This window comes from Haliotis asinina, chromosome 8 (genome assembly GCF_037392515.1).
Source record: "Haliotis asinina isolate JCU_RB_2024 chromosome 8, JCU_Hal_asi_v2, whole genome shotgun sequence".
Classification (NCBI taxonomy): domain Eukaryota; kingdom Metazoa; phylum Mollusca; class Gastropoda; order Lepetellida; family Haliotidae; genus Haliotis; species Haliotis asinina.
The window spans coordinates 10,812,909-10,840,182 of NC_090287.1; the positions used below are offsets into that span (position 1 = coordinate 10,812,909).

At 39.7% G+C, this 27,274-nt stretch overlaps 2 protein-coding genes across 2 annotated transcripts; one reads left to right on the plus strand and one right to left on the minus strand.

Annotated features, from left to right (window-relative positions):
* Positions 1-629: 629 nt before the first annotated feature.
* On the plus strand, positions 630-8,465 carry LOC137294506 (maleylacetoacetate isomerase-like). The gene is made up of 8 exons (XM_067825537.1): positions 630-721; positions 2,458-2,512; positions 2,897-2,952; positions 4,341-4,424; positions 5,051-5,128; positions 6,052-6,187; positions 7,147-7,252; positions 8,269-8,465. The coding sequence occupies exons 1-8, from the start codon at positions 713-715 to the stop codon at positions 8,366-8,368; spliced, it is 624 nt and encodes a 207-aa protein (XP_067681638.1). The 5' UTR covers positions 630-712; the 3' UTR covers positions 8,369-8,465.
* A 2,528-nt stretch (positions 8,466-10,993) lies between these two features.
* LOC137294504 (lysosomal proton-coupled steroid conjugate and bile acid symporter SLC46A3-like) lies at positions 10,994-25,372 on the minus strand. Its single transcript, XM_067825536.1, has 7 exons — positions 25,294-25,372; positions 14,257-15,126; positions 13,130-13,363; positions 12,903-12,986; positions 12,322-12,478; positions 12,092-12,180; positions 10,994-11,422 (listed from the first exon to the last, which is right to left on the minus strand). Exons 2-7 carry the CDS (start codon positions 15,110-15,112, stop codon positions 11,385-11,387), a joined length of 1,458 nt encoding a protein of 485 aa, XP_067681637.1. The 5' UTR covers positions 15,113-15,126; positions 25,294-25,372; the 3' UTR covers positions 10,994-11,384.
* Positions 25,373-27,274: the final 1,902 nt, after the last annotated feature.

Consider the following 27,274-nt stretch of genomic DNA (forward strand, 5'->3'; position numbering starts at 1 on the left):
ACGTCGGCTAAAAGTGGAATGCAGTTGTTATTGACATCATTAATATTTCACCACATATTTTGCAAACATTGCCGAGGTCATTTTAATGATCAGTCTGAAATATCCGTTTGTTGTCTATTTAAAGAATAATCCCCGCATATTTTGCACGTATACATGTACTTCCTAAATGTGGGGACCAGTTTTAATATTTGTTCCTTACTGCATGCAATCGTTGAAACATTCATTGATATGATAAATTTTTAGATATCACATATTTATGATACCTGAACTTCTAGTTTGTGATATCATTAAATGTTCTATTATGTCATTAATTATTTTACGATACCATTTATTAGAATTTCATATATATAAAGTCATATTTGTGATATCAATAGCTGCATCATTGACAGAATAAAATCAGGAATAAATATTGGAACACATATTTGCATTTAGTCCAAGCTTGAAAACAATTTGTTATTTCTCAGGTACATCTGAAACGTAAACAGCACATCTCCATTTGTTCAACGATGTGATCAGTTTGTTTAGTCTCCATTTATCTAAAGTCCATATTGTTTTCGTGACAGAGCTAGAGTACTGTTTATTTATTGTCCGTATTATGTACATATCACAGTGACCCAAAACGAAGGTCTGTCACAACACGCCAGGTATGCTGCTGAGAGAGAGTGCATGACCTGTGCATAACTAGGTTAGTGTGATATAGCAGCCATCCGCCATGTCGAAGGTAAAACTTCCTCACCATAAACTATATACATGCCTTTGTGTTCACATACGTTATCGCTAAGGGGTAGGTGACACGCTCTTTCTCTCTCGGCAGTCCTGTTGCAAACTAGTGTATGACTGTATCTCTGTTTCTGTTACAAGGCTACACCGAGGCTCGGTGATTTTTCCTAAGTCTGCTTCACAAATGAATACCGATAACTACTGACACAGATGTGCTACCGCATTTACTCTGTTAGATGTCAGGATGTAATATTTTACGTGCACTGCACATTACTTAGTCGGTCCTAACACTCCTAAAATGTATCTGCATAACGAATCCAATGACATTATCTATAAGAAAATATATGTCATATGAAATAGAACGTGGTTTCGTCACACTAATGCATGCGACTTTATTGGTGAATTGTTTCATAATCAGTCGTTATTTGTTTTTCTAATCATTGACAAATTTGCCTAATGTTTGCGCTGAAAACTGATTAATGTACGGTTTAGTACGACCACATTTTCACGGAATCTGTCAAAGTTACCATTGTACTTTACTGAAATGTATATGGGAGCTACCCGTAAAGATTCCGGGGTAGAATAAGCCTTCAGTAACCCATGCTTGCCATAAAAGGCGACTATGCTTGTCGTAAGAGGCGACTAAAGGGATCGAGTGGTCAGGCTCGCTGACTTGGTTGGCACATGCCATCGGTTCCCAATTTCGCAGATCGTTGCTCATGTTGTTGATCACTGGATTGTCTGGTCCAGACTCGATTATTTACAGACCGCCGCCATATAGCTGTAATATTGCTGAATGCGGCGTAAAACTAAACGCACTTACTCACTCACTCACTCGTATATGGGAGTATGTTTGCTTAAGGGGAGATGGGTAGCTTAGTGGTTAAAGCGTTTGATCTTCACGCAAAAGACCCGAGTTCGATTCGCCTCATGGGTTCAATATGTAAAGCCAATTTCTGGTATGATGTGGGTCGAATATTGTTAACAGCGGCGAAAAAACCTCACTCACCCATTTGTTCACATGATGTACATAATGTGTTGCAACTGTGATTAGCTGGCTCGCCCCATGACGTGTTCCTATAAAATAAAATAATGTGTGTTTTTCCGGCCTTATATTTGGCATATCTAGCTAGCATGGTCATTACGAGGCGATCCCGTCATGTGCACTCTCTAATACTGGATAATCAACTTCAGAAAAGTTTGTATGATTTCTTAGGTTAGTATTTTTTACAAATTTCTCCCAGATCTTGAATGTGTACAGGACATCATCTGTCAGAGCACTAATTTATTGTCACTAGACAGTCAGTTCTTTTTTTCTGGTTTAATAGTAACTCAGTTTTCATACTTTGGCTATATAGTCTCTCATGTACTTCTCCCGACGGTTGCGCACCGGAAATCGCAGCTTCTTCGAATTTGCCATTGATTCTCATTTACTTTTTTCGTTTTCAGGGTTCAACTGTCGATTAGTTTAGTCACATTTGATTCCTTTCATTTGTTACTTCAGAGCTTCCTTTGTAATTACAGAACATTTGTGTTCCCACAGCAGAGCTCTGCGTGTAATGCGCTTTTTGAATAGCATCGCTGCCGTGTGCGACATTTATGTACTGTAGGGATGTTATACGTCAGTTTGGTAAGAAAGCACTGAATGACCAGGAAACCGTCACTGGAAACTCTGGTGTTTGAAACGAAACTTTCATATCAATTAGTTAATAAAACAATCTTTTCACTGTTGTGTAGAGGATGCTTCTCTACGGCCACTGTTCAAGTTCCTGCACCTGGAGAGTGAAAATAGGTACGTAAGAAATTTATCCGAAATTTATGTCATGATATATTGATATCTAAGATAATGCAGTTTGGTTACGTTCAGTGTTTTGCTGTGCGAATTACGATATCACACTATCAGTTGAACCGAATATTATTTACAATCCACAACATAGCATTATTAAGCCTGCATGGAAGTGATTTAGGGAAATGGAGTTCACGGCAAACAGATTACTGTGGGGATGGTTCAACTGTCTTATGGCTTGGATCGTAAGTGCCACGCACCTGCCTGTCTGGCTCTAGTCGAGGCTTTACATGTGCTGTATGGACAGACAGACAGACAGACAGACAGTCATGTGTCTTATACACAAAAGTAGAATGCAGAGACCGTAACGTACTGTTGTTCCATTTTCAGCTCTGGCAATCAAAGGAATGCAGTATGAAGAAGTTTCCTTGACGGATGATTTAATGGTAGGACAAATATTTTATGTTTTGGAGACTTTTGATTCTTTGTAAAATCACGATGATCACTCACACATTCATGCAATCATGAGATTCAGAATTAGACATGTTTATCCGATGCTCTTTGACGAAGTAATCAGTTACCCCGTGTCATCAAAAGTGACTTCGCCCAATGAAAGACGAAGTCAACCCTTGTAGATGTAGGATCTAGAATGAAAGGGAGAAACTGAGGGTATATTAGAACAAGGCTCACAAACAGAACAAGGCTAATAAAATAAGATTTTGATAATAATACTTTGATACTCCACACATGAAAGATTTCGTTTAAGGTGTTGAAAATTTAGTTAACGTTGGGATCTTGTCTGGGTTATAGAGTGTTCTGTAATTATCTTCAGTGACAAACGTATTCAGGACGAGTAAGCACCCCAATGTCATGTCGTCTGTCTCATCGTGTGTGGCTTCTTCGCTTCTCGCTCTGGAACAGTTAGAGATATGAGTTCCGATCCAGAAAGCGTTCGTAACATTACTACTTGTCGTAACTCTACAGTATAAACACGGGCTTACGAATGTCGTAACTCTATAGTATAAACACGGGCTTACGAATGTCGTAACTCTACAGTATAAACACTGGCTTACGAATGTCGTAACTCTACAGTATGAACACGGGCTTACGAATGTCGTAACTTTGTAGTATAAACACGGGCTTACGAATGTCGTAACTCTACAGTATAGACACGGGCTTACGAATGTCGTAACTGTGTAGTATAAACACGGGCATACGAATGTCGTAACTCTACAGTATAAACACTGGCTTACGAATGTCGTAACTCTACAGTATGAACACGGGCTTACGAATGTCGTAACTCTACAGTATGAACACGGGCTTACGAATGTCGTAGCGCTACGAATGCCTTGTAGATCGGGACCGATCCGATCATTGTCACAGAACTATTATAGAGGTTACATATTGTCACTTTTACATTCATATTCCAATCAAATAATATTAAGATAGGTAGTTTTATTTACATAGCTGTAGCAACGTATATACTGTCTGTCTCGAACTGACCATTGTGTGTAAGAGCTAACTGAATTAATTGTACAATGTAACGTTCGAATCATTAGCAGAACGGGAACTATTTCCGACAAACTAAATACTTTTCGTCAGTTAAAACAGTGATTTATTTGCTTTCATTTGAATTTATCCATGTGCCCTGTGTGGCGTTATCTTGTACACGTGAATTCAAAAGAGTATTTCGTATTTCGTTTGTATTTCGTTTTGTTTTTCTGATAGTGCTGCTAAAAATCTTGACCTGCGGTGGTCTGTTGATCTCAACGCATTAGGTTCAAATTACAGTTTGGACATAGCTGAAGAATACTTCTCTGGTTACGGTTTGCAGGAAAACTGTCCCAACTTCTTGAAAGCCAGTCCTTTGCGGCAGGTGCCAGCTCTTGTACATGGCGAATGCTGTTTGACGCAGTCGGTTAGTAAACAAATCTTCCATTTATGTAGCATCTAAAGTGATTATTCATATGGACATTTATTGATCAGTACCAATTTCATCATTTTCAAAGTATGTTTGTTATCTGACCACACAGTCTTCGTACCATCATCTCAATTCAACGGATGTGTCACCAATAATGCTTTATACTGAAATGATCATTGTACGAAATATAGGATTGAATATATTGTCATATATGACAAATCCATTTTAACACCTGATCCTAAATACGATGTAAGTTGTAGCTGAACAGTGTCCAGGTTGGAACGTTATTATTGGCTTATCAGTGTCAATGATGTCTGGTTTTGACTAGTACTGTACGTTACCATAAATAACTGCAGGGCCCACATGCACAAAGCGATCTTAGCGCTACGATTATTAAACCTATGTTGGAGAATGAGATTTACAATCATTGTAGAGCTAAGATCGCTCTGTGCAAGTGATCCATGCATGTTTACGTGACGGGCGCTTCCAGTTCTCAAGTTTTCGCGAACACTTGGTATCATAAATGTTTCATAGTGATTCACAAACAAATGCTGATGATATAGTCGTAAGCATACAATTGAATCCGCTCCCAGCAAAAATAGTTTCCTCCCTGTGCCTTTTAGATAGCCATCTTAGAGTACCTGGAAGAAATACAACCCAACCCACGATTGCTGCCAGTGGACCCAGTTCTGAGAGCGAAGGTATGTTCACTTCCTTTGTCCCTGAGCCTGTGACGATTCTTGCACTGCAGAACAACACCAGGTTTGCTGCATCTTTTATTCACCCATGTTGAATTGTACAATGGAGGTGTTTATTCTGAAGTACATAATCTCTGCTGTGATTGCGTTTCCAGCTTTATTTGTGTTCACCACACATCTGTTTTTTGTTACTTCTGTCATTTGCTCGCTACTATACTCTACATTAACCCGAGCTCATATTTTTGTTACATAACACTGTGCTAACCTATATGAATGAATCCACAATATGGAAGTGTGTGCATTCTGAAGAAGTTTGATATTCATATGTGAATGTTCTGAGCTATCACGATGTACCATTTCCATGAATAAAGGTTCTATCTGTTCTCGTGTATAATAACCCATTCATGAATTTTCTCAATGCCCTTGGTGTAAAAATGCCATGAACGAATATTTTCAATGCCTTTCGTGTATATAACCAATCGAAGAATGCCCACTATTCGATAAGTGTTGTGGATGCTTTTGTAGTGCAACTGACATTAATGTTCTGTATTTGACAGGTGTATAATTAACTTGATTGAATTGTCTCTGTTCTCAAAGTGTATAATTCAGAAACAATGTCTTGTTAGGCATGTATTAACTGTCTGATCTGTGTTGTTAAGATAATAGTATATACTGATTGTCCGATATGTGTTGTTGAGATATATATTGACCGTCTTATCTGTGATGTTAAGGTATATGTTGACTGTCGGGTCTGTGTTGGTAAAGGATTTATTGGTTGTATCTGTGTTGTTAAGGTATATATTGGCTGTCTCACCTGTGTTAGTAAGGCATATTGTGGCTGTCTTCTTTGTCTTGTTATAGAATATACTAAGTGTCTTATCTGTGTTGATTAGGTATATATATATTGACTGATCTATGTTGTTTAGACCCGGGCACTGGCGGAGACAGTTGTATCATCTATCCAGCCATACCAGTGCTGCAATGACACCATGGTATCCAGAGTTGGAGGGGAAGAGAAATTTAAGGAATGGGCAGACTTTTGGATAAACAGAGGGTTTGCTGGTATGGAGAACTGGAACATGCTGGAACATCAGAGAACGAACATGGCCTTTGTCACATGTGATTTATCTCTTCAGTGGCAAGAGATTTTATTTTTCATTATATAGTGACGAAATGATTAGTCCCTTCAAGGCTCCCTAAATTTCCCCTGAATCCCAAATTCACATGCATAGTAAAAATTCTAACGTGGATATTTACCATTAGCCAAATCCACATTGTAATGCCCACGGTGCTCTTTTTTGGTTTGTGAATTCGATTTACATTTTGAGCAAGAAGAAAACGATGAAATAGGCTATATGTATACTCTTAGTCTAGTGACTATATAGATGAAAACAAAACCCATGCCGACTCAATGTTAAATTGTCCCATACACCTTAAATTCACTAGTTCTAGCACTCTCTCAATACGCACATTCTGGGGTGTATTCAACAATAATTCCCGTAAGGCGTTAAACAGCCACATTACCTTCTCAATCAACTCTACTGTCCATTAAATGAGAACAAAGGCACACGTTTGAAAAACGCCTTTGGACTATTTTAGGAGAGTCCACTTGTGCAACATGTGCTTCTCTGCTGGACAGGACTGAAGCCCTAGAAAGCCTTCGAGTCCAGCTGCCTGCCAATCTCTGCGACTTCACCATATATACTGGATTACGTTTTGGCATGTTCAAATGACTGGCAACCTGACATTTTCCCGTCTCAGTTTGGGACTGCAGTTAAACATATTGATAAAACATACTAAGACGGTAGTTTCCTAAGATGAAACTGATCGAATGAGAGTAACTGCATCACCCAGTCATATCCTGGAGTCCCAGTTTGTGTAAAGTCATGCTGGAATATTTTTATGCTCTTGTCATTGAATCTGACCGTAAAAACTCCAACTGATAATCATCAAAGCGACCCTTATGTAGATATGGCTATTATTTACAACTTTAAATGCCGATTTATTTTATGAACTTTCAGCCATTGAAGTGATGCTGAAAGAAACACATGGGAAATTCTGCATCGGTGATGACGTCACAGTTGCGGATCTGTGCATGGTGCCTCAATATAACAACGCAGTCAACAGGTAACAATATGCACGATGACGTTACCATGGTTTCAACGACGTGCGACTGCCTTGATGCTAAACTGTTCGCACGTCACGCTAAAGGTGCGGCCTTGATATGCCACGACATTGTGAGCGGCCCATTTCTGGACATTGAAGTAGCTTGTTTAGCGTAGCCTGAGCTACTCTAAATATGCATGACCCGACAGGTCAGTGAGTGAGTGAGTTTAGTTTTACGCCGCACTCAGCAATATTACAGCGATATGGCGGCGGTCTGTAAAGAATCGAGTCTGGACCAGACAATCCAGTGATCAGCAACATGAGCATCGATCTGCGCAATTGGGAACCGATGGCATGTGCCAACCAAGTCAGCGAGCCTGACCACCCGATCCCGTTAGTCGCCTCTTACGACAAGCATAGTCGCCTTTTATGGCAAGCATGGGTTGCTGAAGGCCTATTCTACCCCGGGACCTTCACGGGGCTCAAATGGCACAAACGTCAAGTGGAATTAACTTCATTAAATAAGGGAACAGCGGGTGTTATTAATGTTGCGTTCGTGCGAAGCGTACATACATTGGAAACATTAAATCATGCGTAGCTTCATTTTTATAAAAAAGCATTGCTGACAATTTCTCGACACTTAGATATCAAACGGCAACCTTGTCTCGGCTGTTCGGACGTGATGACAATCAATTTACCAAGGGTCACCCCTTCATAATAATAGACCCAACCCGGTGTGGCAGGTCAAGCTGAACAGACTGTAGAATATAACCAATACAGGCTCTCTCCAAATATGCTGATATAAGAAGCGCCAAATCCAGTCTATTAAATCTTCACGCATTTGTGGAAGAAGGCCCTAGCATACTGAAGGTCTCCCAGGACGGAGGGATGGGAAAGGAAAATAATACCGATTGAAAGAGGGATACTGTCTTTCAACAGTGAAAGTGGTACTTTTCGAGGTTCTATAATGGTGGGTTGTAAACGTTTTAGTTACACAAACAATAATCTTTTAATCTACAGTTTCTGTTTTATTTCAGATACAACATTGACGTGAGTGGGTATCCAACGATGTCGAAAATAGCCGAACACTGCTTGAAACTGGAACCTTTTTCCTCAACAAGGCCACCAGTTGCGTAGAGGCTTGGTGTAGCAGAAGACATCCATTTCAAACACAGTTGTATTATATACTGTATTAACTGACATAATTTTGATAAAAGTTTATATTCAATTTGAATATAATGTCTGTTGTTAAACACATGTATTTTGACGCTCTTCGCCTGCTGACGTTTTTCAACTTATTTTAGAATACATGTTTGAGTGAGCGTGAGTTTTACGTCGCATGTAGCAATATTCCAGCAATATCACGGCGGAGGACACACTGTATCCATGTGGGATTCGAACCGGGTCTTCAACGTGTGTAGTGGACGCCCCCAGTACATTATTGTATCATTGGTGATGACATCGACGACTACCCAGACGGGGGCATATCAAAAAGTAGCGAACCTAACTATATTCTCGATGTCTGATGTTTGTAATGTTTCCAATTATCTTGTGATGGGATCATTAGAAAAACCATATCCAAAGTTGTGGGTAATGTGGTTCACGAGAGATGAGTCATCACAACACGCTGGGTATAATGTTTGTAAAATTATTGCAGAAAATGAAAACGACGAATCATTTTGTACCTCTTGGATAAAGGCAATGCCAGATTTTCCAGCTGGCATTGTTTACAATAATGCATGAATAGGGATACATTAGAACCTTATTTCCTTATGATGACGTCATCAGGAAGGGAGTGGGCAGTGTCTCCAAAACAAGCTCTTTCAGTAAACATGGAGAGAGGGGTCACTTTAACAAGATATTGTAGTTTCAAATTGTTTTTTTATGCACATTCCCGCGTACATGGAATCTCAAACCAGAACAGTCAGTGTGTAGGAGAGAGACAGTATGCAGTAACCATTGGTGATGATGAAATTATTACAGGTACTTGATGTTAATGTTTAATGGACTATTTTTCGAGAAGTGAAAATAGTAAAGAAAGAACTCTAGTTTATTATCACTGCGAACATTACTTCGTTTCATTCTCGTATCCTGTTACGTTTTAATAGCTACAATTTGAGCAGATATGAAATGAATCCATATTTATTTGCAGTTTGAAACTGTTAGCAGAAATTATCTAGTGGTTCAATGACAAGTAGGATAACCATTATTTGATAACCCGAAGTGACTGCCGTGGGACAATGGCTAACTGTAAAGAAGATATTGACCATCTGTTGAATATATATGGGTCATATGAAATATATGATATTATATGAGTGCCCATGTCATACTATGTTGACCACACGAGTGGCCAAATGTTGGTATTAGCCGAGCGAGAGCCATTAAGGCAAGATTGTCGCAAACATGGCATGGAATGGGCACGAAAATAATATTCTGTTTATTACCGAAGTCGTCAAAATGAGGAAAATAAACCCACATCTACCTTCAAACCCGGGATTGCTACCCGCCGCCTGCGCATTTAGAAGGCAACGCGATATTATATAAGTGTATTTTATTTTGGATGAACGCGTCTATTCAAACGTTTCTACATCATTGCTGAGACACCGATGACAATAATATTTGTTACGTCAAGGCACCTGTGTTTGGAGGATTTGGCAGATATGCGTGGATAGATTAGGGGGAACGAAAACATGTGTAACCATCCACGACTTCCAAATGAAACGCTGATCTAATTATGACACTAGAGAGTGAGTGAGTGAATATTTAACGTCACATCGGCAATATTTCAGCCATATCGTGACGGGAACAAAACACTGAAATGGAATACATGTGTATTATAAAAACCTGTCAACAAAGGACAGTAAAACAACTAGAATATCACAGAAAAGAAAGTAAAACTAGTAACTTTACCTAAAACAATTTATCTATAGTGGACAATACAATATAAAAATGGGCTATAGATTGCTAACAATTGAAGGTAGATCACCGTACTAGGGACCATGGGGACTTACAGCACTTTTGCTACCTGCATGAACCCTAGCTGGATTTACATCGTCCCCTCAGCCGTCAGCAATTTGGGAAATCTAGCCATACAATAAAAAGACACTTATACTACGATTAAAAACATGGAGTATCACAAGGACAATGCTAAAACAAGCGAATCTCCAGCTTGCAGCACCAAGGATACCCGGATCATATACTCCAACAGAAAAATTAAAAGATTAATTGTTCCTCCATATTGGCCCATGAGCCACCGACATCTGGGCATACTACTCTAGGCAAAAACATACATAAAATGATACATTTCAAATAACAATTTCAAAATAGCCAAGCATGCAAAATCAAATCAACAGTTTCATACATTTTGAGCATTACATAATTGTAGCTCAGGGCTTGGCGTGACCAGCCGATTGATAGAACTGGGTCAGTTCTACCACCCGTCTAGGTGAAGTAAGGGCCGAAGTGGTGTGTTGAGCAATAAGAGCAAAATGGTTCAGTCTCCTACTGCCCGCAACCACCAGACTACCGTCCTCCACCAACACGGGACACAACCCACGGCCAACAGGTTGCCCAATTTGGTCGGCTCTTACGACTAGCAATGGGGTGCTGTGGACACATTCTGTCCCGGGTCCACACGGGAATGACACTAAATACAACTGACACACCAAACTACAGCCACTCCACGTTTTCCGCTCCCTGGTCATCATATTCCATACACTTTGTACAGAACTAAAGACATATACTAGAGATCACAAGTCTTCATAGAGGATCAACTTCTTTATTGTAAAACAACGACGTTTCGGTAAAGACACATATACCGTTCCCAACTTGAGTGTCTTCACCAAGATATCGCTGCCAGTTAATCATCCACAAAGCTTTATATTTATATTGGTTATTTATATTACGTACAAATCACAAAATGCCTCTCAAATGTACTCACAAACAATTATACAGGCATGCTGCACCAAATTATGCTGAATGAACATTAAAAAATGAAGAGTCTAAGAATGATGTTAAATCTCTCTTGTTTACCCTTTGTATTTGATACTAGAACCGGATATAGATTATTGTTTATAATATATTAATATAACCCGTCTGAACTATTTGGATTACTATGTGACCATATACAGACTGGCCGTGACTAGGGATTTTGTTACATGTGGGTCGTCACAGTCTCCACTTTATTGTCCTCTGAAGGAAAAGAAAGAATTGTCATTTGTCTTTGTCATTATCTGATATATATATGTGACTATCAAACTTGTTTTCGTTCTAACTTCAAAAATAAAAACAATAATGTTGACCAAACGGAAGATTTTGACATTTCATAAGCTTTTGATTTGTCTCGTTACACTCGTCAGAGATACATTTTAAGTCGATATTTTGTACTTTCCTAGCAAAATCATATATGAAGTTAGTGATCATTGTATATTTGTCAGACAGTATAAGAAAGATATACTACTACTATCAGCTGACGACTTGAGTGAAGTGTCATCAACATATTGGGAAAATCTTCAAAGTATTTGATTGCTATTTTAATCAGCAGCACTATCATTCGTGCACCTGTATGGCATATATATTAAACAAACTTGTTATTTCAAACGATACCTGTCACTAGTGCCCCGATTAAACACTACATTTGAACTTCTAAATCAATGTTTGATAAAACGTTTGAAATCCACCCTGAGTGTCTTCAAACGTTTCACCCTTCTGATTCAGTACAGATTATTACATTAAACTCAGAAAATACATACATACATACATAGATACATACATAGATACATAGATACATAGATACATACATACATACATACATACATACATACATACATACATACATACATACATACCATACAGACTTACCTTTGCTGTTGTCATTTGTGTCTCCTTTCACGGTTTTTGCAATTGTAGAGTCATCCAGAACAAGTCCTCTCGGATTAAAATGAAGATACCTGCAATTCAGGTGTAGATCTAACATGAACATCGCAAAGTGTTTAGCATCAAGTAAATACTAAAGCACAATATATTAACATTTTTCTAAGGAACTGTTGGCGATATTCTTCCATAGCTCAAAAGGTACAGTGACCACTCACAGCATGATGACCGCGGCAATGACAGACAGACCAGCAGCCACCATGAAGCTGAAGCCAGGGAAGAAATCAAGAGTTGCTGGGTAGAGTTGGTTGAACATCAAGGATGCCACCATGACAGCAACGCTGTCCATTGCAGCTAGAAGCCCAAACAAGCGCCCTGTGAAAAGATGATGAACAGATACTGAAAGCGGGCATGCTCATATATTCATATCGCCTATTGCATGGTCCAAAGTATACTGAAATGATTACCCTTATTCAGTTTTCGTTTTGATCTGACCTTCAGCCTGCCACCTACAAGCCAAACAGAAGCAGATACCATGTTCAATTTGATTGACTTCTAAAAGCGAATCTGTACGCTTAACTTGGCTGTACATACAGTACATGTGAATCTTGTGAGGTGAGATCAGAGCTTTACAACTGATGTCTTAACTCCTTTCTAGCTATCCTTTAGACAGTTTTGGACTATTTTCGCTCTGCACGCAAAGTAGAATCCGCGCACGTTTGAAACAGAGACTGACTTTTTGATTTGACAGCGTTTCAAATTAACTTCACTGTGATCCAAGTTTTACCATGAGCCTTACCCTGTTCAGCCTGGTCGACCAAACTGGACATGAGTGACCGAACAACAGCTGCTTGAAAGCCTTGGAACATGGCAATCACTGCCACTGAAATATAATGAAGAGATTTCTGATACCACTTTCACACATCAATAGCTGGCAGATACACCATCTGTTTTGTATTTTCCAGAAAATACCTACGTATGTTAGGACCGAATAGCATATACACATTTATACCAGTTGCAAGTTACCTAGAAAGACTTCCCATGTCCGCTTGCTGAGTCCCAAAACCACCAGACCGATGATTTTGGACGTGAAGCCCCACAGTGCTATAGTTGTGTTCCTCAGCTTCCTACACAGAGGCAGAACTGAGACCAGCATCAAACTACGAAGGAAGTTCTCCAGACCCTGATAGTAACCCAAAGTTGTTTGTGACCAGCTGAGTGGGGCTCGCCTTGTGTACAAGAGAAGGACGTCTCCTTCACCTGTAGAACACCAAGAGGTGACCAATGCATTAGTGTTGAAAAAATCCATATAGCGAAACTGCGAAGGTAAACGGCCAATTATACACTTGAAACTTTAAATACATATAGCTATGATTAAAAAAGAACATTACATGTTTTATATGCCTTGAAACCGCGAAGTGGTATGGTAACCGTGACATATTTTACTCTGATTATGCACAAAGAAATCAAAGGAAATTATGGTGAAGATTTACGTGTAATCTTACTTGCCATGAGTCAACTAATAACCGTTAATGTTCATGTTTGCACCCATGCTTGGAAAAGATATCCCTGCCCCTTGCATGTCAATAACTATATGTTCTGCAAGTATACGTCTTGCCAATGTCGTGAAAGATATTGTAATATTGTAAAACTGTCGTCATTTAAATAAGTTAATAAAATTGCAGTGCACACAACTGGAATTATGACATGTATACCCCGATGATCTTCACAACACATGCGACAGCTTTTGAGATCTGCCCCGTGAAGATCTTGGACTTCTTTAGCCCATGCTTGGTGTAAGAGACGACTAACGTGATCGGGTGGTCAGGCTCACTAATTAAGTTGACACATTACATCGTGCATCAATTGCGTTGATGGATGCGAATGATATAATCACTGGATTGTCTGTTCTGGACTCGACCATTTACAGACCAAATCCATGTAGTTTGAATATTGTAGAGTACGGCGTAAAACAACTAACCAACCAACCAGCAAACTTATTGAAACATACACTTTGTATGTGAACCCAGTATGATAGGCTGCAATTGCCTGTTGAAAAAATATGATGATGATGATGATGATGATGACGACGACGACGACGACGATGACCATGTATATATGAGATTTGGAAACAAACGTAAATGTGTACTTACACACTGTCCCGATGACATAGATGTTGAAGATAATGAGCAGTAAGAAGATGCAGAGAGTTCTCTTCTCTTGCCTCTTCTTCATTACACAACGAGCAGACTCCTTGACAGATCCAAGAAGCCAATAAGTGCAAACACTTTCACTCTCGGGTCTGGTTGTTGTAGCCGTTAGGTTCTCTAAACGTATGACCGCGTATGCAAGTCCTAGGAAGGAACATCCAGCCATGAAGGCAAAGACGAATGTGAAGCTTGTATTGTCCAACATGACTCCTGATATGAAGACCCCAACAGTTCCAGCTAAGAAGATAACAGCCTCCACGATTCCTACTCGCGCCGTTTTATTGGAGGGATCAGCGATATGCGTCACGTAGCTGTACCCTGCCATCAGCAGGGCAGTGAAGCTCCCAGACAGACCATTAACTGCTGCAGCAATCATCAAATACTCAACTTTACTTGAAGGGTAAATGGACAAAATCGTATACACAACGTAAGACAACGTTGCCCCTACACTGGGTATAATCACAGGTAGTTTCCGGCCCACTTTGTCTCCCCAGGATCCGAGGATAAACACAACAATCAAACATGCCGGAACACGTTCTACAATATTTTTCTTTAAGATCCAGTAGGACGTCTCAGACTGGACATAATCCTCCTCTGTTTTGTGGTCCTCTTGGAACGTCTTGTTGCGCAGGCTGCTGCAGAAAGTTTCGTTGTATTTGTCAAGGCAGACTTTGTTATACACAAAGGCTTGGAAGGTTGGGATGGCTAGAAAGGACCCGATCATATAAAGAAACAAAACTGGCTCGACTGTTATGTGATTCAAATCGAACTGCCGTCGGCAACATCTAATAACAGCCATATTTAGGACAAATTCTGAAAATAGAAACGTATGATTTAGTTACACTGGGTGAAGGTTACGTTGTAAAAGGCCTAAAAAAATCTAAATCGTATTAACAATCATTCGTTTACATCCACTCATACCACAAAATGACAGTCAGAACAAAATGCAATGGATGGGTATTTTCGACAAAACGAATTTATCGCCGATGCCTTCTCAAATGCACCTGTACCCCATGTGAGTCTGTACTCGTACTCGGATTGCTGCATTGCTAATATTGCTGTCAATAGCACATCGATATACTTCGCCTGGTGACCCTCGAGGGTCAAACACTTTATGACTGCTCTGTACTCAAGCTTATCTATTTCTGCGTTTCAATAGGGATAAATGTGATTGGATGTCAAAAAATCCGTTTGACTCAGTGATGTGTTTGCAGAATTTACGTCCTAAAAATAAAACGTTATTTAACAAACTAAGTACAATCAAAATATTGACACAGTTCACTATTTGTTACGAGCGAGGAGTCCAGAGAAAGGACAGTCAGGTTTTCGAGATGCACGAGAAGCAAAGATGTCCACTGTCTTGGTCAGAAATTTCTAACCAGAAAGTGATATTTTCTACGAAAGCCTAATGTTGCCACTTTTGTAGCATAAAATAATTTTTCAAATAATCGAAGTAACGAGAATTGTCTTTGAAAAAAATATTTTATGCAACAAAAGTTAATTTTCCGTAACTGGGGTGAAATGTAGATAGTCCCGGAACAGAACATGCATTGTGGGACTAACTTCGCCTTGTGCTGTACAAAATGTTTGAAGACTAGACGTTGTGGGACGAGCTTTGTCTTGTGGTATACCAAACACTGGAAGACTAGACAGTGTAGGACGAGCTTCGCCCTGTGCTATATACAAAACGTTGTAAGGCTAGACGTTGTGGAACTAGCTACCCCTTGTGCTATGCAAAACGTTGCAAGGCTAGACGTTGTGGAACTAGCTTCCCCTTGTGCTTTACAAAACGTTGGAAGGTGGTTATTGTGGGACTAGCTTAGTCACGCATACGAGCATCACAAGAAAAAATTTTCTTGTGCGATAAGCTTTGTGTTGTCTTGTACAAACACAAGTGTAAAGTGAAGTATCAGCTTCTCTTGTCCAGTACGCTAGAACGAACACAACGTGGTTTGTTCAATTATCTTTGCCGGTTTCGACCTGCGTCTGTTATATGTTAACAAAGACACAAGAAGGAAGAAATCCATTTAACAGATAGCTTACCTCATTCAACGACAACTGAATGGATGGAGCAACAAATACGTTGGGACTTCAGACAATCAGGCACATTCGTTCATAAAGGCAATCTACCCTTTCAAGAGTATATATAAGAGCAGCAAAAGATAAACAATGATATTTAGCAAGTCATTCTGTTTTACCATGGTGAGAGTCCTTGGAATGCCATGATAGATATACACACATTCCTGACAGCTGAAATCGATCCTCATGTGGGTCAGTCTGTGACTTTCCAATGTATTATCTGCGACATGAACAGAAACCTGAATTCATTGTTTACAAACGTAATAATCCTTGAAGGTCGGGTCAGTACTCGGGTTCTGGTGGACTCGCTGATACAAGTAACCGTATCCCATATGTTAAGATCGAATCTCACGATGCAGATCACTTTATTTTATGGTCCTGAACTGTAGTGTAATAATAGAATGGATTGGAAATGTTTGTTCGTGTTGTAATTTCAATAGGGAAACATTTCCGTCATTATTTAATAAGGCTAGCTTAGCGTTCACGATGAAAGCCAATTCCTAACGCATAAAAGACACAACACCAGTGACATCTGTTTCAAGTTTTCTAAAAAGTATTTCGCTCATTCTTTTACGAATGTTCTGGGTGTTTTAGAGCAGACACATATTGGTAAGCTACAAGAATTTAGGAGGCTATTCCTGTTAATAAGCTGCTTTAGAATTGTTGAACATTTACTTGCCATAAAACTTTACTTAACCTCTATGTTGTGGACACAAAACAATGATTCGTAAACCAAAGCATGTATGAGACTTTACTGATTGAACTGTCAGCACCCAAGTGAATAAAAGTATTACTGCGATAACAGTACTATCAAAACAGGACCTATATCCACCAGGCGCGAGTGCTTTCTATGTTGCATCGTTTCCATGCGTTTGGTATCTACAATGGACTTCTGACGTTCCATTATCGTGTAAAAATGAGTCATCACCTTGATTCCCGAATGACGTTCCCAAGTTGAAAATGTTATTTCCTATGTACACATTCATGACTGATCACCCCCGCTCCTCAACGTCCAGAGTCAAGCGGTCAAATGTACATGTAGTGTACATTGAGCGTTCTTCACATCTGCGGACAGGCATACCTGTATGATCTGGGTTGTGTTTTCTTATGACTCATTGATTCATAATTAACCTTAGACACTCGTCTGTCAATATGCTACAACTTCAGCACCCCAAGAGTATTGAAATCTACGCTACATTACAGAACAGTACGAAGCCACTAAAAGGAATGAGTGGACAGACACCAAATTGGTGATTCATGTCATGACCGATTGTTCATTTCGAAGCTCATGATGTCAGTCATCGGATTTTCAGGCACTTGCTCCATTATAACAGGCCGCCAACAGTTAGCCGGAATATTACCTCGGTTGGCTTTCAAACCCTTCACTGAACTGTTGAGCCTAACTTAAACATGGTAAAGAGCAATATCTAAGGCTGCAGGTCATTTAAGTTCATATTTATGTAAATATGTCTGTTTGTATTATCACTTTTACCCTTTGGAAGGGCTACGATTGACAGCGACCCTCATTTGAAATGCTTGTAGCAGTCATTACATATATACATGATATGACACATATCAAGTTTCAATACACTGTTCTTACACAGGGCCTCATCAAGTGACATCTGATCCACTATTGCAGGTGACTGGTGTGCATAATTCTGGATATTGGTTGTGATGCATGGTTTGGTCAGATAATGTCAGCATACTAATCACGTTAAGGGTAGCCAGCAGTCAGGTCGACCACCATTTCGTAGGATAATACATCCCTTCTTTGAATCACAAAACCTTATTTCTTCGCTGTCAAGCGGCGTGTGAAACAAAGTGACTTCCACTTCAGAACGTTCCAAAATTCCCGGGTATAGAACCACTCCACCTATGAGACGCCTGCCCGGAGCAGCATGACAGGCTTAGTGTGAAGCTTGACTTCACTGGATTTTGAGGTCACGGGGAAGAGAGTACTGTCGAACGAAAGTCGGTCTCTTCAGTTCATGACTGACTTATGGTCTAACACGGCACGCACTGATGATGACCTTTGAATGTACTGAATATGACACTGTGAAAAGGGGTACACATTCCCGTTTTTTGCATGAAGTTTCAATTACATGTAACTTGTTGGTATGGCTGCTTCGGCTCTCATCTGCATTGGTTTGGTGGTTGGTTTGATAAATAGTTTTGAAGTAAATGATAAATGATGTATCCATCTATCTGTATATGTATGTATCTATTACACACTCTGCAACAAAACACAACCTGCATTCAATACATATTCTTCTCAACTGGTAATGAGAGTTCACTGTTGTTTATGCATGCCATTCAACCACTCAAGGTCTTATAATTATTGTTATTATTTGATCATATTAGACACCTTACCAGTGAAACCCGACTGTGAGGGGTAATAAGAACAGTTATCGCATCACTGCCAAAGTGGTGTGTGGCAACGGAGAGGTCAGCTTTGAAACGGTCCATTACATCCTGAATCTAGCCTAACCAAGATCAACTAAGGACAATACTTGCATATTTATGGTTTTTCGTACTTCTGCTTACTCCAATAAACGTCTTTATCCCAACCCCAGAATGTCGGCTACATTTTACAACATTGATTACCCTGCTACATGGCTTTCAAACAAAATCAGCCATAGGTAAATAGCATTTAATATATTGATAATTCTCTATGGGTATTTAACCTATGCATTCGATTTCATTTATTATGATTTCAGTCACTGGTTGACTGACGTAATTCAAAGTGTCTTGATGCTGAAAATACATATGTCTGCATTCCACCTACGTATTCACTGGTTTTACACTCGAGTGGAGATTTGTGGTGTCACGATCTTTACTGACAAATGGTAAAGACGAACATGCCATGCTTTGATAACTCTCCAGAGTTTGATGTTTGGTAACTGGGTTTTCTTGCAAGACTGTCTACTGTCCAATATTATTTTCCGTCATCGAGTCTTTAATTACACCATAGCTGCGACATAGGACACCTTAAGCTTCGCACTGTCACATAAAAAGGTGCAACATAAAGAAGTTTGTTCTCGTGTGACTAGACGTGTTGCCCCATTCTGCATAATTACAGCGTAAGAAATATTGTTCTTGTGTTATGAGCTTTGCTTTGTCTTGTACACACACATGTACAAGGTGTAGAACACATTTTCCGCACGTCCAGCTTTGTATTGCCCAATACACTTATATAAGACGTTTGTTGCTCGTCCGTCTCGTTCTAAAACCGTTAGCCATTAGGTATTCTAAAAATGGCACTCACACTAGTTTGAAGTGTTAACGCACCTGATTAGACCATATGGGTGAACAGAACGGGCGGAGAAATAAATGCGTTGACCATAAGACACATCCACACGTCAAGGCAGCCTGAGCACAAGCAAGATAAAACTGCAGCAAGAGATACGCGGTGATATCTACCAAGCCATTCTGTCAATTCGTGGCAGAAATCAGTGATAAACAGTGACTGGCTCTTCATATGACAGACAGAAAAAAACGACCTCTGAATCAAAGGAGACGTGTTTGACATGCCTGCTTTTTATGAACAACTGGTTTAGATGTGTCGATTTGGGGCCAAACAGCCGTCTGTATTTTATATCACAAAGTCCTCCATCCTCGGCGCGATAAACTGCAAGTATGAATATAGACAGCGGTGCATTAATCAGCAACGCGAGCATGCCATTGGTAGGCGTGATGGACAATTTGTTACAACGGATGCACTAGCCTTGGGGTGTCGTCGTCAGTCACTAATGTTGCATATCGTTCGACGTGACGAAAATGATGTAGAATTAGATGTGGGACTGCAACCTGCACTAACACACAGCCGCTGGTCTGCAGGTACCCGTGTACAAGACCAATCATGACTGCAATATCATCGTGTTCGATGTTTAGAATGGTCCGAAGACATGTCAGAATCATCCATAGGCAGAGGAACAAATGACGAATCACGCTTTTTAAGGCTTTGCCGATGACGGGTGTGAACATCGCGTGAAGAGTTGTGATCGTGAGATTCACCGATTTGGGGGAATCGCAACTGTTTCGTAAGCCGTTTGTGTCTACGGTCGAACTGAACTGACTAGACCACTGGAATCAAAATGCAAGTGTTGATCACATTCTGACCCTGGTCCTTCTTCCATTTATGCAGCCAGGTGGACCTGCACTGACATTGAAACATGGTAGCCCATGAACACGACCGAACCCATTCGGAATTAACTGGGACGACAAGTGTTGCAGTGACGAACTCACGAATTGCAACAATCTCCGGTTAGAGCGCTCCCACAGGATCTCCTCTTCAATGAGGTTACAATGGCTATAGACTCTTCGGTCCCAACACTTCCAATGAGTGTGAAGGTGCCATAGGTTCGATTCTACACATGGGTAAAATGTGTGTAGCAGATGTCTGGTGCCCCTAAACATACTCAGTCACTCACTTACACACACACACACACTATCGCGTGAACCTACATGGACCTGGACTGACATTTCAACTTCTGGATGTTGTGGTAGTGCTGCCCGATGACACTTCCTTGCATAACAGAAAGTTAATGTCGATGCTTCACTTTGTTCCCATTCCATGCCATTCGTCACCACATTCCGTTGCGCCTTTCAAGGAAGTCCAAAGAAAACAGTGATGAATTCTGAAACATAACATTTGCCCAACGGTGATTTGTAAAGGGTTAATGTGACGGGACAACACGTGGACGTCTGGCATGTAGGTTCCTTCTGTGTAGAAGATTATAAACCATTTGTTCACTCACACAGACACCTGTAGGTATTTGTGGCTCGTCTCCTGTTTGGATGCACTATGAACACGATTTTGTATTCTGCAATGATAGTAACTTCCTGTATTACAATACAGACTAAGTTGGCGCTATTTGGTACATATGATTTATTTTGGTTTCAGTTTTCTACGCTTTAAAATTCCAGTGTGTCTGAAGTTTATTTTAGTTTTATCGTTTTCGGTCGTTTTACGTTTCCCAGGGGTCTTCTAAACTGATTCACCAATCATTTTGTTTTAAGAGGCCACGACATTTTCAATTTATACGAATGTATGTACATAGCTGTAGGAATCTATATATGTCATATTACGAATTGTCTGTTTGTGAATTTGTAATTCATTTTAGTCAGGGTGAATAGTTTTCGTCAGTTGAAAAAGTGAGTTCATTTGAACCCCTCCATATGTCAGGTAAAAAAATTATTCTGTACACCTATTATTCAGCCATCGGATGCACATTGTTTTTCATTGCGGGTTTGTGACATATATGATCAAATAAATTATTAATCTTCAGAAAAGTTGACCTGTAAGGAATGTCGTCCTAAAATCCTAGAAAGTCACAATAACACAAAATATTATCGAACTTTCCAAGCTTTCATGAATTTATCATTACCAGTGATGAAAGAAATTCAGTCTTTGTACCACCATATACAATATATAGAGCAGATATCAGGTTTGGAAATTCGGTTTATACTGATAACAGTGGTATTTTCACCATGTCTAATATATCTGGACAGACTTGTTCTTTATATGGAATACGTTAACATAAACGCATGAAAGATATTGATTTTTGTGGTACAATTGTTGTTTTCACAGTGGATGGTGAAGCAGCAACATGTGGTGACAAACTGTGCGAAGTGCGGAGGTAGGAGTTCTCGTTTCGTCACGTCTTAATTAAAACCTCATATTGTTTCCCTTTTTAGCTGAAGTCATGTAGGACAATTGTGACCTTTGGCAAAATGGTACCTTTGTCAGCCAGGATGTAAAAGATATCTTACTGCAATTAAGTAACAAACTTTTATGGTCTCCTACAAAGTACCTTTATTACTATAGCAAGTCTTTGAGTCATTGTCAAATGGGCTGATAGTATCACCTGTGGTCATCTGCTCCCTGCAAAGACGTTGTACAAACATTATGTACACCTCGCTAATCTATTGTAAAATCAACCCCATGGCTTCATACACAGACTATGCACACCTTTGTAAAAACACTCTGTGGCTTCCTGCGCATACCATATGTATACCTTTGTAATTACTCATTCTCATTCACTTGACAAGTATAAGCCCAGAAACGCCGTGCTTAAATAATAAAGAAGTTGCATATCCATAACAAGTGTCTAGTATGATAGTATCATCTTCGTACAAGAAAGGATCTTCTTCGTACGTGCATGTTTGTTTAGTTTAGGCCATGGCATTATTTTCGTCTATCCCCTTGACCTTTATACTGAATACTCATTTCATTTGACAGGAACACTATTGCGTTGAAATATGATTGTATTAGAGGGAATTCAGATGGCATCAACCACTAGTGTCATATTTTAACAACATTTCAATCAATAATGCATAAAACGCCTGAACTCAGGGGAGACACTCAGTGCAAGATATTGTCACTGTGACAACTGCCTATGCTAGAAAAGTAGGGGGAAATAACAAGAAGTGCTATACAAAGGGATCTGGTTATCACATTTTATTCAGACAACATATAAGCTATTGAAACAAGTGGAACAAAGGTACCCACAGTAACACCTCAAAATACGTTTCTGTTGGAAAAGACTATTATAGGGTAATTAGTCTAATCACTCAAGCATAATAACTACCTCTCCGCTAATAACAAGAGGAACAGAAATACATAGATCCGGCAACAATGCAGTCGGTGGAAATTAGTCGTCGGGGGTAATTAGAGCGTATTTGAATATCAATCCTAGGGTGTTAAAACTGCCACTTTTTATTACCAAGAGGTCATTTCTAGCCAGGTGTCCTTTGTCTGTATAGTATACCAACGTAGTCTTTCTTACACCATTTACTCACTGAAGGGGTGATATTCGGCGTCTCTGATCTCTGTAAAGAATTATCGAGTTACTAAGTGTGTTTGCACTAATCCAAGCGGTGATGGCTTTAACAAATTAAAGTTAGAAATTAATAGAGATACGAATAGGATGGCTGTTTGAGAAATTTACATGAAACGGCAATTGTTTAGACGTAGCCAAGGGTTTTTAATAATTTAGGTGTATATTTTTCAAAACCTTCATCATGGAACACGTATGTAAATAAGACGTCCCTCCAGGGCAAGCAAATACTTATGTGAATATTTCATACCCTAAAGAAGGCTGGTGAAGTAAAATTTAGTACATTCATGTAGTACAATGTTTGACTCCCAAATTTAACCTATTCTGTTATATGGCTGAGAGATCTGACGTTTTACTCATGATAATGTTTTAGAAAGGGTTCATCTTTATGTTTGTAAAAGATGCTTAAGAGTTTAGGTCAGTACTATTAATTGCATGGTTTATGGAGAATGTGGACGTTACCCTTTATATACTGAAGTAGACTGTGTATGTTATGTGATTTAGGTGTGATAGAAGATGAGCATTTGTTATGCTAGATGTCAGTATTGTAACAATTAACAATGTTGTTTATCCCCCATTTTACCCCATCAATGTGAACATAAATCAATCAAATAAAGTCATTGTTGAAAGCAACAAATCTACAAATTGTGAAACGTCTGTCAACATACATCTATCATAGATTCAACAAAAAATAACCTGTTTAAAAATAATATATGAGGTTACACACTCGTATTCTGCTTTAGTGCTGTGGCCTCTTCACTACCCCGAAGAAGAGAAATTGAATTGACAGATGCAATTGATCCACATATGATCACCTTGTGAATTATTCTTTGATCGGTTTTGGAATTTTCATTAAATATCTTTGTGTCTGTGGCCTACGTATGACATGTTATATATGAGTGTACACACTTGCACTGTACTATAATGCTGTGGCTTCTTCAGTACCCTGAATAACAGAAATTGAATTGACAGATACATTTGATCCACATTTGATCACCTTGTTAATTAGTCATTTTGATCTGTTTTGTAATTTTTGTTGTAACCCTTTGTGCTTGATGCCTAAGAATGACATATCTACTTTTCAAGTTGCAAGTTACCTAGAAAGACCTGCCATGTCCGTTTGCTCAGTACCAAAACCACCAGACCGATGATTTGGTACGTGAAGCCCCAGAGAGAGAGAGAGAGAGAGCGAGAGAGAGAGAGAGAGAGAGAGAGAGAGAGAGAGAGAGAGAGAGAGAGAGAGAGAGAGAGAGAGAGAGAGAGAGAGAGAGAGAGAGAGAGAGACTACATTTCAATTACGTCTCCTGTATTCACGGATGGCAATGCTGGTCCACATCGTTCATTTGTCGCTGGTTGTTTTTTCTTTACATCAGGAGGAGGCAGCAACTCTACTTTGGCCTTTCAGGTGTCCCCACTCCAATACGGCAGAACAATTCCGGGTCACAGAATACACTGGAGAGATCCTTTAACATCTTCAGGAGCATCAAAAATGGAAAGCATCACCTCAACGTCCCATTATGCGTCTTATATAGTCATTGACATTGTGTTCGGTTATTTGTACTTTAATGAATTGAAAGTGGCAAGAGCTGACAAGAAAATATCTGCAGATCCGAAATTACAAATAGTTATTCTTGGTTACGGCAACGTAACGTTTGATTAGCAAGAGTATTCACTTTCTAGGTTAGCTACTTCTGACTAGAAAGTGGTACATCCACGACCTGACTTAATTACTGAAGTTCCGGTCAATGACACTTCGCCTTGTCCTATACAGAAAATGTGCAACGTATGCAAGTCAACTCTCGTGTGACAAACTAAGCTTTGTCGTGTTCATGCGAACGTGAAACGCTGAGAAATATCTCCTGTAATGAGCTTTGCCTTGTCCTATATACACACGTGCAAGGAGAATAACACGCATCGATTGTGTTTGCGTCCTGTTCTCCCAAGTTGAACCTACACAACACATTGTTTTTTTCGGGTATCTTCGTCTGTCTGGAACTGCGTCTGTTTTACTCAGCCATTCTGAACAATATGAACAGGAAAACGGGATTAATAGATCACTTACCTGATTCAATTCGGGTGACACCTGAATGAACGGAGTAAGAAATACGTGATACTTCATACCACCAGGCACATTCACAGGTCAAGGCAATCTACTCTACACGAGCTATACATGAGAACAGCAAAAGATAAACAATGATATTTAGCAAGTCATTCTCTTACCTTGGTAAGAGTCCTTGGTCTGAAATGATAGATAAAAATTGCTCCTGATACAAAAGATAACAAAAAAAACCACCATCCCCAACTGGGTCAGTTTGGCTTTGCAATTTATTATCGGTGACATGAACAGGGCCTCAGTCCTTTGTTTACAAACGTATTAACTCGTCAAGGTCGGAGTGAGCACTCCATGTTTGTTGTCAGAGGCGCTAAACAGAAACAGGTAACATTATTCCAGGTGTGATTCCATGCCGACGATGCTATTCACTATTCACGGGATGTTCTTGTTTACAGAGCTCCGTCATACAGTTTGAAAAGAGTTCGGCGTAAAATAGAAATGGATTCTGGATATGTGTACTTATATCTCACGCATCACCAGAAACACGATAGAACTGTCATTAATTTATTTCACGAAGACAGATGTGGGTGTTGTAAGAATTACTTACGTGTTCACTTGAAATACATATTCTATATTGTATAAAAACATAATGTCAATGAAATTTTAGATAAATTTAATTCACTGACTATTTTAACAAAATGTCTGGATGATTCACAGTAGAGAAATATTGGTAAGTTACTAGAACTGGAGACTATTTGTTCTAAAACAAGGCTTTAGAATTATCACCATGAAGATCCGGCTTAGAACTGATCTTTAGTAACACATGCATGCTTGTAGTAAGATTCGAGAAGATCGAGTGGTCGCTAACTCGGTTGAGACATGTCACTGTATCCCAACTGCGTCGATCGGAGTTAATAATTGGATAATTGGATTGTCTGGTCCCCATTCGATTATTTACAGACTGCCGTCGTATAGCTGGAATATTGCTGAGTGATGCGTAAACTGAACTCTCTCACCCACTTCAGTCTTGTTGAATATTCACTTGCTATGTTTAGTTGACTTCTTTGTTTTGTTGTGGACACAAAACATTGCTTCGTAAACCAAGTCCAATACATTTATGATAAATACTACTTGAACTATAAAGCATATGATAACAACACCACCTACATTGTTTTGTTTCTATGCGTATCGACAATGGAGTTGGGAGATACTTGTCTGACGTCTCATTATCGTGACATACTGAGTTATCACGTAGATACACAGATGCACACTCTTCATTGAACGCCCCCCCCCTCCCCCCAACAAAAAGCAAAATTAAAAAAACAACAACCAAGAAACACATTGGTGAATATGTAGCTGCACCATACAAATATACTATTTCTTTTCACAAACATTTTCTTTGTGTGATTGTAAACAGCCTCACAACGCAGCAATTTATAACTTGGTCCCTTGTTGTAGAAGGAATATTCGCCCAAGGGTCACCAAGAAAACATGCAAGGCAAAACGCCGGAATGAAGCGGCAACGTATGCGGTCACTCTAAAAAGGCAAACGCTGTGTTTGAGTTTGTCAATCGTGGAATTTGACAGCAAGTCGGTGCATCAACGGTGTCCTTTCACATACAGCACGCGTCACGGTCGTCTAACGTCTATGTCTTGCCATAGCCTTCCAGACTACCAGATCTAAACCCGATAGAACATTTATTGGATGAACTCGATCGACGTATACGTCAACGTCGAAACAGGCCTCAAACACCTCCACAACTGGCCATAGCATCGCAGGAGTGAGTGAGTGAGTGAGTGAGTGAGTGAGTGAGGTTTTACGCCGCTTTTAGCAATATTCCAGCAATATAACGGCGGGGGACACCAGAAAATGGGCTTCACACATTGTACCCATGTGGGGAATCGAACCCGGGTCTTCGGCGTGACGAGCTAGCGCCTTAACCACTACGCTACCCCACCGCCCCCGCATCGCAGGAAGTGTGGGTTAGAA

What these genes read in the sequence shown, in the direction of transcription:
- LOC137294506 (XM_067825537.1), top strand. An exon ending in ACCCAGTTCTGAGAGCGAAG is followed by an intron (nt 5,129 to 6,051) that starts GTATGTTCACTT and finishes TATGTTGTTTAG; the next exon opens with ACCCGGGCACTGGCGGAGAC. An exon ending in GATAAACAGAGGGTTTGCTG is followed by an intron (nt 6,188 to 7,146) that starts GTATGGAGAACT and finishes ATGAACTTTCAG; the next exon opens with CCATTGAAGTGATGCTGAAA.
- LOC137294504 (XM_067825536.1), bottom strand. Translation starts at nt 15,112, where the DNA reads ATGGCTGTTATTAGATGTTGCCGACGGCAGTTCGATTTGAATCACATA. An exon ending in CTATGTCATCGGGACAGTGT is followed by an intron (nt 13,364 to 14,256) that starts GTAAGTACACAT and finishes GGTGTTCTACAG; the next exon opens with GTGAAGGAGACGTCCTTCTC. An exon ending in GGTCGACCAGGCTGAACAGG is followed by an intron (nt 12,479 to 12,902) that starts GTAAGGCTCATG and finishes ATCTTTTCACAG; the next exon opens with GGCGCTTGTTTGGGCTTCTA.